Source organism: Achroia grisella, unplaced genomic scaffold (genome assembly GCF_030625045.1).
Source record: "Achroia grisella isolate CSIRO2021 unplaced genomic scaffold, CSIRO_AGI_Agris_v1 utg2156, whole genome shotgun sequence".
Taxonomy (NCBI): Eukaryota; Metazoa; Arthropoda; class Insecta; order Lepidoptera; family Pyralidae; genus Achroia; species Achroia grisella.
The window spans coordinates 1,879,102-1,891,338 of record NW_026712714.1 but is presented as its reverse complement, the minus strand read 5'-3'; the positions used below and the strand labels follow the sequence as shown (position 1 = coordinate 1,891,338).

Below are 12,237 nucleotides of genomic sequence, written 5' to 3'. Positions count from 1 at the left end.
CATTTGTCGATGTGTAGTCGTCTTAGTGAAGGCCCCAATTGACATGTCTTCATTTCGTAGATTAGTTTTATATCTAACATAGCAGGGAGTAAACCTACCTACCTTTATCAAATTGTATTACAATATCCCTACTATGACGGCCTCGGTAGCCTAGCGAGTAAGCACGCCGCCGAAGGCCACGGGTTCGATTCCTCGCTCGATGCAAACAATATTTTTTGAAATAATTAATTATTAATAATTAATATATATAATTTGAATTCATAAGTGTGATTGTTTGTATTGGTGTTTATATGTATATGATGTACTAAAAGATATCTAAGTATTTATTACAGTTGTCATATAATATTATTAATATTATCCCTACATAATTCGTTTTAATAAAAATAATTCAGAAATATAAATTAACATAGTTTTGTTTTGTGACGGTCAAGATAGAACTTACCAGCTTTCACTTCAAGTCCAGGTAGTGAAGCTGTCAATTATTCAAGATATATATACTTATATATCCATATATTTGTAGATTTCTTCTTAGATTATGAGGAAATATAAATTTTATAATAAAAAAATTTGTATTGTTACAGAAAAAAGAACAATAGTGCAAAATAACTACATTCAAGAAATTTTTCGAAGCTAACATCATTAATTAAAAATAACAAGATTAATCTACACAACAATAATGTACTAAACAATAATACACTGTTTAATAAATATATGACATAACAAGTTAAAAGTCAGTTTTTTTCATAATTAAATTTCTATTCTTCTATACCCACTCGTACTATTAATAATAATAATAGCTCTTTATTGTGCACAGATAAACAAAAAACAACAGAAATATCTATAAAATGTTTTACAAAAAGCGGCCTTATCGCTATTAGCAATATCTTGACTGAGAGTATTTCCAGAGTATTTCCATAGAGAGAGAAGGTAGAGGGTGCATACTAGATACTATATTTGAAAGAAAGAAAAATATTTTATTCAGTGCAATGTAGAAAATACAATATCAACATTAAAACGAAAAAAAAAGATCAAATAAAATGTACATATAATTATTTAATATAGACTTATAGATAAACTTTAAATAAACTTACATACTAATAAATATTATTTAACTACATACATATACTTCATATTGGATGAGAACAAGAGGAAATTCAGGTATAATTTAGTTACAGGCAATGATAATCAAATTTTAGTAAATTTTTAAATTGTCAACGTACTGGCGATTCGCAAAATTATTAAAATATTTTTGCTCTAAAATATAAAATATAAATACCTAGTGAATTGATAATCGGAATTAGGAAAGTGTGTTAAATTCAAATAAAATCACTGCTACATTATATTTTGTTGTTTACAAAGGAGCATAAAACTGCAAACAAACTTATCATATAGAAAAAGGAGGTCAAAATTTATTCAATAGTAGAACTGTGTATAAATAAAGAATTTTACTTGAAATGTAAACAATACACTGTGGAACTGAGCGACTAGTGGTGTACTGTTATCGATAAGCTATCGATAGAAATAAAATCGTCAGCAATCAATGATTGCTTCTAGGAAAGTCAACTGACATGTTATACAAGCAATTGGTGACCTTGCTAATAACAGCTTTCCTCCCAAGCTTTCGTAATTATCTAGATTATCAGCCGACTGCTCACTGCCGTTTTGAGACCGATAATTTCAATATTTATTTTATTTATTTTTTGCACCATATAAATTACAGGAATCATAATTAAGAGAGCAATAGGATCCCAAAGCCGGCCTTATTGCTTCAGCAATCTCTTCCAGACAACCTTTGGGTATAGGAGAAAAGACAAAAGGTGGCAGGTGACGGTAAAATATAATGGTAAAAAAAAATTAATAATAATGAATGTATGGAATCAATCCCAAATTAAATGTGATTGTTGCTTCAAACACAAAGTATTTAGTCAACTGCTAAAGGATGTGACTATGTTCCTCCTAATACTTACGTTTCAAGATATCCTATTATGACTTTATATTTTTTGAAAACAGGACACTAAATTTCAAAGATACAATATATATCCTTGAAATTTTAAAAAATTGTATTAAAATCTATACAAAAAAGATGAATATACAAGATTTCCATCCGATCTTGTCACGTAAATCTGCTTTCCCAATTGATATTTGAATCTGATATAGACGTAGTTGAATAGTTATAGCACGCAACATTTTGTTATGAAAGAAGTAAAAAATACATAAATAAACGTCCTTCAATTCCGGTAATTTAACTAATAAGTGAATGTAAATTAATTGATATTATTAAACTGAGAAATTAAATTCACCACATCACTAATCCATATAAACTTTATTTATAAACAAAGCAAAAACTCATCCGATTACAGTTGAAATACCTACTAAATTCCAAACATTCGAGTCTCATTGCCACAGGATATGCTCAAGTTGTAGTGATGTATTATAAAATTGTTATATCGATATTTTTATTTAATTTAATAATAATTAAATCAACAATCTTGAAATCGGAACCGGATTTTCTGAAGCCTAAATTGGAAAGGAACAATATAGTGAATAAAGGCATTTGGATGAAAAAGAATAAGGAGAACTTCTTCGAAAAATCATCTGCCGGTGAATTCATTTTTCGAGCGAATTCGTTAAATGTGGACGATTTACTTGACAACAACTTTTACGCGTTTGGAGACAATGAGGCGAAAGATACACCGTTTGTTTCAAATTATGTGGAGAGATCGAAGAGAGCATCCGATCGTAAGAACCTATATTTTTAAAGTAGACGGATAATATGAATGCAGCATGTGCTTAATCAGTCATAGATAGTTTTTTTTTATAAACATATACTAGAGTACTGAATTAACATATGATTTTTGTGATAATTTCCCGTTTAGTCAGCTGACTTTTTAATTATAATGACGATAAGAATAAACTAAAAATATTTTCTGTATACTGTAATGTAATTGTGCCTGGGGTTTTATCTGCGTGAAATTTATACCGTGTTATTCTGATGTATAAGTTATATTGTAAAGTTTCATTAAAATCCATTCTGTAGTTTTTGCGTGAAAGAAGAACAAACATCCATCTATCCATCCACGCTCAGAAACTTTCGTGTTTATAATATTAGTAAGATTTTTATTTTCAGACCTCAAGAAAAAACATATTGGAAAAGGTTTAAAGAATTGCGATGGCCACTCAGATTGTCTCATAGGATCGTATGCTAATGACAAGTTGTTAAGCAAGTCTAAATTAATAGCAAAATTGAGACCTGCGTCCGTTTTTAATGATTATCCCTATGAAGTGGCTGTACTGCTTGGTAACACGGATTCTATAAACCATTTACGTACTGTAAATGAAAGTAAACCTGATAATTTAACCTTGAATGAAGCTAAAAATATATCAGTAAATATTGAACCTATCGTTCTAAAGGACGTAATTTTAAGTAACAATTCAAATATAACATTACCAAAACGGAGTATGAAAGGTGATTACGAGTCTAGGATAATTAAAAAAATTGAATATGATGAAGAAATAAACGGTACTGTAGAGCCCGTAACATATTATAGAAATGTATTTAATAATGATCCAAGAATTTGGCAAAAATATACACAAAAATTTGAGAACGGTAGAATAAATGAAAGAGGAATGATCAAAGTATTATCGATGCTTACCAAAACGATTAAAAAAATAAATAAGCAATATAACGACATCAAAATCATTCGTAATAAAATACAAACAACTAAAGAGGAAATAGAGAAAAAAATATTAGACTTAACTAAGAAGCTTGAAGACTTCAATGTAAAATATGTACATTTAGTTGAATTTAATGAAAAAAGTAAAGAATTAGAAGCTAAACTAGAAAATTTTAAAGAGAAACACAAAGAAATATCTCAGAACTTGATTGAATTTGAAAACGAACAAAAAAAATTTCTAGCGCAACAAAGGCAATTTTATAATATTCAAAAACTAATGTTAGCCCAAAATGAGAAAATTAATATAAAACAAAACCTTATATTGAGAACACAAAGTGAAATTTCACATAGGCAAAACAATTTTGCTAGGATATTGAAAAAGGCTAAACAAATATACTTGGACAGCAAACAAGTCACTAAACTAAATAAAGCGGATGGTAGTGCTGATAAATCTAAAACAGTTACTCACACACCTACTACAATGCCGACTGTGACAGAATCTATAAAAATTGATTTGTTTTCGATACCTGTCTATACTGAACTTGTCGACCAGGACGCTCTCATTTTAAAAGACAAAGATGAACATCCCGTAGATGATTTAATTTATAAATATTACTTTAATAACACATTTATAGATAATTTAATGAGAAGCAAAGTGTTATCGAATTTTGTAACCAATAATAGAAATGTAGAATTAACACGCAATGTAAAAAATAAGAGGAATAAAGAGAAGGAACTTAGCAAATTGAATAGTACGATAATGATACCAGTAAATCTTTCGACGCAGTACAACCAGATGCATAGAGAGAAAAGATGGATTCATCATCATTCTGCAGACAAATTGAAAAGACACAACCGTGGCAAATCGGAAATTATTACCAATAATCATAGTAAAGATGAGAACCCAAATAATTTGATTTTTCACTCAGCAACTCTTACGCCAACAATAAATATAGATGTAAATAACGATCCTTTTAGATCGATGGCTACAAAATTTTGTAATGAGATTGGTCAAAATACAAATCAACAGGCACTTAGATGGTGTATAGAAAAATCACTGCGCAGATTAAAGAGTATAGGTAAGTTTCATAATACTGATTAAAATATATTATTATTATTACCTAACATAAATATTAAATTATAATATAAGAAATGCATCCTTATAATTTTTAGATATGAAATTTCCTATGCAACTTTCATCTGAACAAAAGCCGAAAGAATTTACTACAAAAAAACAAGCCCTTAATAATAAAGACACGGTGACAAAAAGTCCCTCAAGTGAGTATTAATCTTAATATTGTCATAACTTTAAAAAAATATGATACATGAAAAATACAACAACAACACACAATGAAAAATACAACAAAAATACACAATGTGCGTTGATAGAAACTATTGATAGCAAATTCTCTGCAAACTTTTCACATAAAATAATTAAGATAAAATTATTTATTCAAATAAACTTACATTGAATCAATTTTGATCATCACTTATTTTAATCTACCGTTCAATAGATAATCAAAAGAAGAACTAGTAACTTGCGTGTTGCTCTTTTAAATAATTGTTGTAACTTTGCATTTTTATATAATAATAAACACATTTATTCAGCATTACAGTATTCTTATTTACTATACAACTTAAAAGCTAAAATATAGTAGTAACTCTGAATGTGACTACCACTCAGCATTTATACTGTAGTACAGTTATACATATCGCTGATTTTCAGTGGGGCCACCGCACACGAGACAGCGTACATAAAATTTACAAAAGAAAATAAAACGTACGATTAATGAAACGTCTGGATACAAAGTACCATGTTAATGTCGTTTAACTAAAAAATAATATTCTAATGCAAACTCGCATTATCATTTATATTAAAAAATCAAAAGCGTTTATTCATACGAAACAATTTTAGCCACGTATGCATGGCAAGTTTTATCACAATTTTTAACCCTATCGTTTGGTTCATCTGCCTGCTTCAATTATGAAGAACTGCCATAAATGTCAATTGTTCTAAAAATCTAATCTTTGTTTGTTTTAGCTTCTACTAGTACATTCTATTCATCTACTACATCATCAATTCCGGCTACAAATACTCCAGTGGTTACTGCTATTGCTGAATCAACGCAAAACAACATATTTTTTCCAGGTGAAGTAAATAAACATATTTATACTCCTTACAATACGTTAACTAATGACGAATTATTGCTCAATGATTAAATACTTATCAAACTGGAAGATGATATTTACCACTGACCCTTTATTTAAATGCATAAAATTTCGACACATTTTATTCACTTTTTTAATAAAATAATCAGCTTGTTTGCCGTCATTCGCGTAAAGCTGTAAAATTAGTAATATAATCTGATATTAGTAGCTATAAATATTTTTGTGTATATACTTCATTAATTTATAAATTTTTAACTGATATTTAGTAAACGGGTGTACATATATTATACATATATATAAACCTTCCTCTTGAATCACTCTATCTACTAAAAAAACCGCTTCAATATCCGTCGCGTAGTTTTAAAGATTATATACATAGGGACGGACAGACAGCGACAGCGACTTTATTTTATACTATGTAATGATTTAGTAAATATTATAATTTTAAGTGGCTAGAATGGCAAAACACTAAAATTCTAGTGTTATCCCAAAATGCACTATGACAAAGTTGTTAATATTTTTTTTCTCCTAATCATTTTTGGGATTATTGTAAACAGATATGATAATCAATAATTGTCATTGTGCCTATGTACCATTTGTAGGCAGTAGTTGCCATATATCCATGTATATTAGAATACAAAACATTAAAAGAAAAATCTCCATGTATATTAGGATACAAAACATTAAAAGAAAGACGCTTTTTCTCAGCAAATCCACTCAAATAATTTTGTAAAAAGCATGCCTCTGAAGAAGCCTCTGTTATTATTACTAATTAAAATATAATTATTCTTTTTTAGATAACGAAGAATTAGAATCTCACCTGAAACAATATGGTAATTATTTCAATTAAACTTAACAATTTGATAAGAGGAGGGCCTAGTGGGCTATGATACCGACTTATTAACTATGATTGTTAGTTCGAGTTTTTTACTGAGAGCTCTGTATTGTTTGTCTTATTAATTACTATCTCTCAGACACACCACTATTCTCACTTGCTGTTCACAGCAAAACGACAGTATGACGCCAGCAGTGTGCGATAGAGACGACATAATGCTTCCTTCTCTTTCCACATACACTACAACCACCTATTGTGTCTATTTGGGTTGAATTCAAAATAATATTGCTTAGTCGTTTGATTGATTTACTTTAGTGGTGGTCAGATTCAACCCCTTGGTAATAAACACTTACTCTACACAGAGTAGAGACAGAGTTGTAAACCACAAAGTCACGACTCTCTGGAATTTACATTCAGTTCTATTGAGTTGATATAAAGTATATATTCGTTTACAGAAATAAAACCCGACACCGAAGGTAATTTCTACTACGATGGAAGTTTACATGCCAGCGATATTGGTAATCATTTAACTTATTATTAACTAACTGTGCCCGCGGTTTCACCCGCGATAAATTTAATTAAAAATAGCCTCTGTTATTCTGATGCATAAGTTATATTACTGAAAAGTTTCATCAAAATCCGTTCAGTAGTTTTTGCGTGAAAGAGTAACAAAGATACTCACAAACTATCGCGTTTGTAATATTATGAAGATTACCATATTTAATATTACTAAGTTATTTTTTTTTGCATTTTACTGTCTATGTATTTAGCGGTTTAGCGGTTTAGCACTTCTACTTCCGATATCGCGGGTTCGATTCCTCGCGCTGCATAAACATTTGTATTCATAAGTATATGTTTTTATCGGATTGTTTGTATCAGTCTGGATGTTTTCTATATATAGTATGTATGTATTTACAAAAAATATATATCTACGTATTTATATCAGTTGTCTAGTATCCATAAGACAAACTCTGCTTAGCTTGAGAATTGTCCTGAGACATTATTTTATTATTAACTTAAAATGTAGCCTCTATTTTACAGCAGGAAAATATCTTACTATATATAAAGCAAGGCATGTGAATAGTACACAGTATATTAACTTAAATAGTGCTCTTCTAGTGAAGTAGAATGCAATAAGATTCCCATTAAACTATCGCTAAGAAATTGGATTTTGATGGGATAATGTATTTGGAAATACCGATAGCAGAGTAGCAGAAGCAATGTTTGCAACGTTTTTTATGATAGACTAGCTACTCGCCCCTACTTCGACCTACGGGTGTACATCATATACAAACCTTCATCTAGAATCTCTTTTAAAAAAACTGCTTCAAAATCCGTTGGGTGTTTTGTAGATTTAAGCATACATAGGGACAGACAGCGACGGCGACTTTATTTTATACTATGTAATGATACAGCTTGTTTTATCTTTCTTACTAATATTATAAACGCGAAAGTTTATGAGTATGGATGGGTGGATGTTTGTTACTATTTCACGCAAAAACTACTGAACGGATTTTGATGAAACTTTACAGTAATGTAGCTTATACATCAGAATAACATATAGAGTATTTAATACGTTATTATGTAATTTACATAAGTATAATGCAGACGAAGTTGCGTAACTTAGCTAGTATAATAATAATCTTGGACAATACACACAGCGCCATCTAGTCTCAAGTTAAGCACAGCTTGTGTTATGAGTACTAGACAACTGATACAAATATATATTGTAAATACCTTTTTGTTATATGTAGAAAGCATCCAGACCAATACAAACACTCATTCTCAGAATGAACAGATGTTTGCGCCGTGCGAGGAATCGAACCCGCGACCATAAGAATTAAGGTGAAGTGCAAAACTAATAGATAGGTCTTTTTGATGGTCCTATCCTCTTCACCAGTTGCTACTCATAGCGAAGGTTTCTCCGATTTCATGCCTGGCCTGGACAGCAACTCCCATATAGAGATGGACCCTCTCGCCTTCGATCTTCAATCTAGGAGACGAGCTTCAGTACGAAGGTTAGATATGCTATAATTTCTATAATGGGGCTATCCATAAATTACTAATCTTCGAAACACCACATTTCCAAACTTGTAATACCAAATATGTAAGTATTATAACACAAAATTTGAATTAATAAAATCCTCGAGTCTATAAAGTCCTCGAGTGGCGCCCGCGTACCGGAAGACGCAGCGTGGGAAGGCCTCCAGCAAGGTGGACCGATGATCTGGTCAAGATCGCAGTGAGGCGTTAATTGTGTCTAAGTAAATTTGGGTAAGACGGAGGTATCTAAGCAGATGGCATTGTAGTAATTCTCGGACAGGAAAATTATTAGTAAGCACGTTATTGATTGAAAATATACTACCTGTTCAAAATCTACCCTGTATCATCGTAAGCACAGATATTATATTATATTAGAGTCCGTTAGTTTTCTGTTCCCGCGCGTTCCCTTCCCCTCCCTAACTAGTAACAAACGGACTGTACAGCGGCCTTGACGCGCGCGCGCTTTGTGTTGTGAATTAAAATAAATTAGAACTGTGTTAACCTACTGTGAAACCTACTGTGAAGCTGGAATGCTAGCGAAGATACCTTCGAGACCCTGAAGCCCAAGAAATCCGCAGAACCATAAAGGTAAATGACTGACGCTTCCCTAACATTTTGGTAGCAGAGTAGTTTCCCTAACACTACCATTAGTCTCTAAGTTCTAGACATACAGAATGCAATTATTCTAAATAAAGTATAAACTCACCACAGACTATTGCGTTTCGTAGGCTACAGGTATTTGCTTCTGTTTTTCTTCTCCAACTTTCTCTCCCATTTCTATCAGCGCAGCGCCTCGAATACTAGCACTCCATTCATGAGTTCTTGGTAGGTGCCTTGCAGCGCAGGACCAATCGTCGTGGCACCAATTTTTGTAGGAGGCCTTTGTTCAGCAGTGGACGTCTTCCGGGCTGCGATGATGATGATGATGATGTTGAATGAAAATCTTAAAAATATTTCTAAAATATGTAACGATGTACTGGAGAGATTCCTTTCCGACTTCCACATGTGACGTGTTTATCTTTCAATAAGAGAAAATGTACACCTACACTAGCATAAGATATATTTTATAATACATATTATTATTATCATCTTTTTTTTGTAATATTTATAAGAATTTTTATCTATTTTTGTAATAATAAACAATGTATCTTCCTTTACAGAATCAACGAAAACATATTGAAGAAAATGGCGGGTAAAATAAAGTTCGGTTAAATATTTGTAAATTTATATAAGCTTCCGTTATGTTATTTTAAATGGATATATTGTAAATTAAAACATAGTATATAGTAGAAAGGAACATGTAGCTTAAGAATTGGACACTTCTACGTAAAGGGTGAGAGTGATATACAAACGGCCCGCCTGATGGCAAGCGATCATAGGACGAATAAATAACAAGATTGTTACTTTATATATTGGTATCGGATGTTCCCCTTGAAACACTCTATCTACTGCTAAAAACTGCATTAAAATCCGTTGCGTAGTTTAAAAGATTTAAGCAAAAAGACTACGGAAGCCACTTCATTTTATACTATGCAAAGAAACTCAGACTAGTTCTAGAAAATATTGTCTCCATTTAAAATATTATGTTAAAAATACGGCAACTAATTAACCACCTTTTCTGACCAATAATTTTATATATGAATAATATGAACAAAATAACACAAAAAAAAAATTGTCCACTTTTTTACGGATATGTAATAAAGTATTACAAAATGTACTCGTTTGTTTAATTTCATACTAGTATAGTAGTTATGTATAATTTAGTATATTTGGCATATCATAAGAGTTATGATTGAGTTTTTAGTTATTTATAGAGTCTGTAATAGACCTACATGAATAAAGATTTGAATTTGAATTTGAAATAATAATAACCCTGTACAATTCACACAGCATCATATAATCCCAAGCTGTATGTGTATGTATTTTGGATGCCCGAAAGTGATCTCCTTTTGCTATAAGGTTATTTCATTGTAATCTCTAAATCCCAAGCTTGTGTTATGGAAAGAGACAACAGATAGAAAAACGAAATACATTTTTTTGTGAAAACAACCATACTGTACATGTAACGTAACTACATGATATTAAACCAGCGACCATCGCAAGTAAGGTGTGCTGAACTACTGGACCATCAAGGCCGTCAAGTCAAGTTATAAATTGTGAAATTATATTGCATTCAAAATATACGTAATAGGTATAGAGTATTTACCCCTTGCTTCAATCAATAGAGACAAATATGAGCCAAATTATTTTAATTATCTTTCTGATTACAATTTTTGAAAACCATATTTTTAAATTACTATGAGCATATTACAAAACATTGGTATGTTTCCTTTAGCAAAGACAGATTCATCGTTAAAGATTGTAAAATAACAAAGTGCTTATATAAATATATACTACACAATATTGCGGAGTCTCCGTATATATATAATCAGCCTCCGATCAATTCCCGTCCAATTGATATGGGGATCGATATTACGTCGGCCTGAACGGAGGTTCGAACCCCCAGTGGTGACCTCAGACTGAACTCGTATTCGTCAAGAAAGAGTTGGCCTTCAGCCGCTCCATAAGTCCTGCCGCGGATTTAGAGTGCCATCTGCACTCGTCCCCTATCGTTCGGTGAAGCTGTAAAGGACAGCTGCGGCTAACAACATTTGAATATATATTCTGGGGCGCATCTAAGAAACGTCCGAGTCATAATGTATCATGGTACGGGAGAATATGCAAACGCTGGCGGCCAATCACCAATACATAAAATTAGCATAGTGTATGATGAGGTGAAATGTATGAGCTGTGCAGGATGCGGTGCCCGATGTTTAAATAACTGGTTTAAATAACTGTTTATCACAGCATCAACTTAAAGAACTAAAACATCTTGTACAGTACAACGGGACCTTGAATAACTGCACGAAAGAGACGTACAAATTAAAACACAGATTAAGGATAAAAAGGATAGAAAAACCGTATCAATGTTTTCAAAACACTCCCACAAACAACACGACACGAAAACTTGACACAATGCAACTACATTTAGTTCATTCATGTTTGCAGTTTGAGATGAAACTTAATAGTGACTGTTAATTGTATTTAATATTTATATTTTGTACACTAAATTGAGGTTAGAATCATTTTTTGTTATATTATCACCATCATCATTCCAGCATGGAAGACTACCACTCCTGAACAAAGGTCTCTCCCAATAATCTCCTCGACGACAGGTTCTGCACTGCTAGCATCCATACATATCAATTTTCAATATTCTGTCTTGATAAATATAGGAGTTTACGAATTTTTGAAATAAATAAATCTGAAAGAATTATTGTAAATTTGAGTTTTTCAAGATGACATTGCGCTTTCTTCCTTCTATATACATATATAGCAATTTTCAACTCTCTATCTCGATAAATATATTAGTTATGATTTTTAAAACAGTTATTTGGCTCAGGGAAAAGTTAAGTTTCAAGTTACGATAACTCTGCTTTTTTGATAACTCAATTTAATTTCATTCTTTTTTTGCTT

General features: G+C 31.4%; 1 protein-coding gene across 1 annotated transcript; it reads left to right on the top strand.

Moving 5' to 3' along the window:
- The first annotated feature begins 2,426 nt into the window (after positions 1–2,426).
- LOC131842318 (uncharacterized) lies at positions 2,427–10,327 on the top strand. Its single transcript, XM_059190857.1, has 7 exons — positions 2,427–2,739; positions 3,128–4,753; positions 4,848–4,952; positions 6,641–6,676; positions 7,134–7,196; positions 8,579–8,696; positions 9,882–10,327. Exons 1-7 carry the CDS (start codon positions 2,427–2,429, stop codon positions 9,931–9,933), a joined length of 2,313 nt encoding a protein of 770 aa, XP_059046840.1. The 3' UTR covers positions 9,934–10,327.
- Positions 10,328–12,237: the final 1,910 nt, after the last annotated feature.

Coding starts and splice junctions, on each gene's coding strand:
- LOC131842318 (XM_059190857.1), top strand. CDS start 2,427: ATGTATTATAAAATTGTTATATCGATATTTTTATTTAATTTAATAATA. Junction 2,740..3,127: donor ATCGAAGAGAGCATCCGATC/GTAAGAACCTAT, acceptor TTTTATTTTCAG/ACCTCAAGAAAAAACATATT. Junction 4,953..6,640: donor GGTGACAAAAAGTCCCTCAA/GTGAGTATTAAT, acceptor ATTCTTTTTTAG/ATAACGAAGAATTAGAATCT.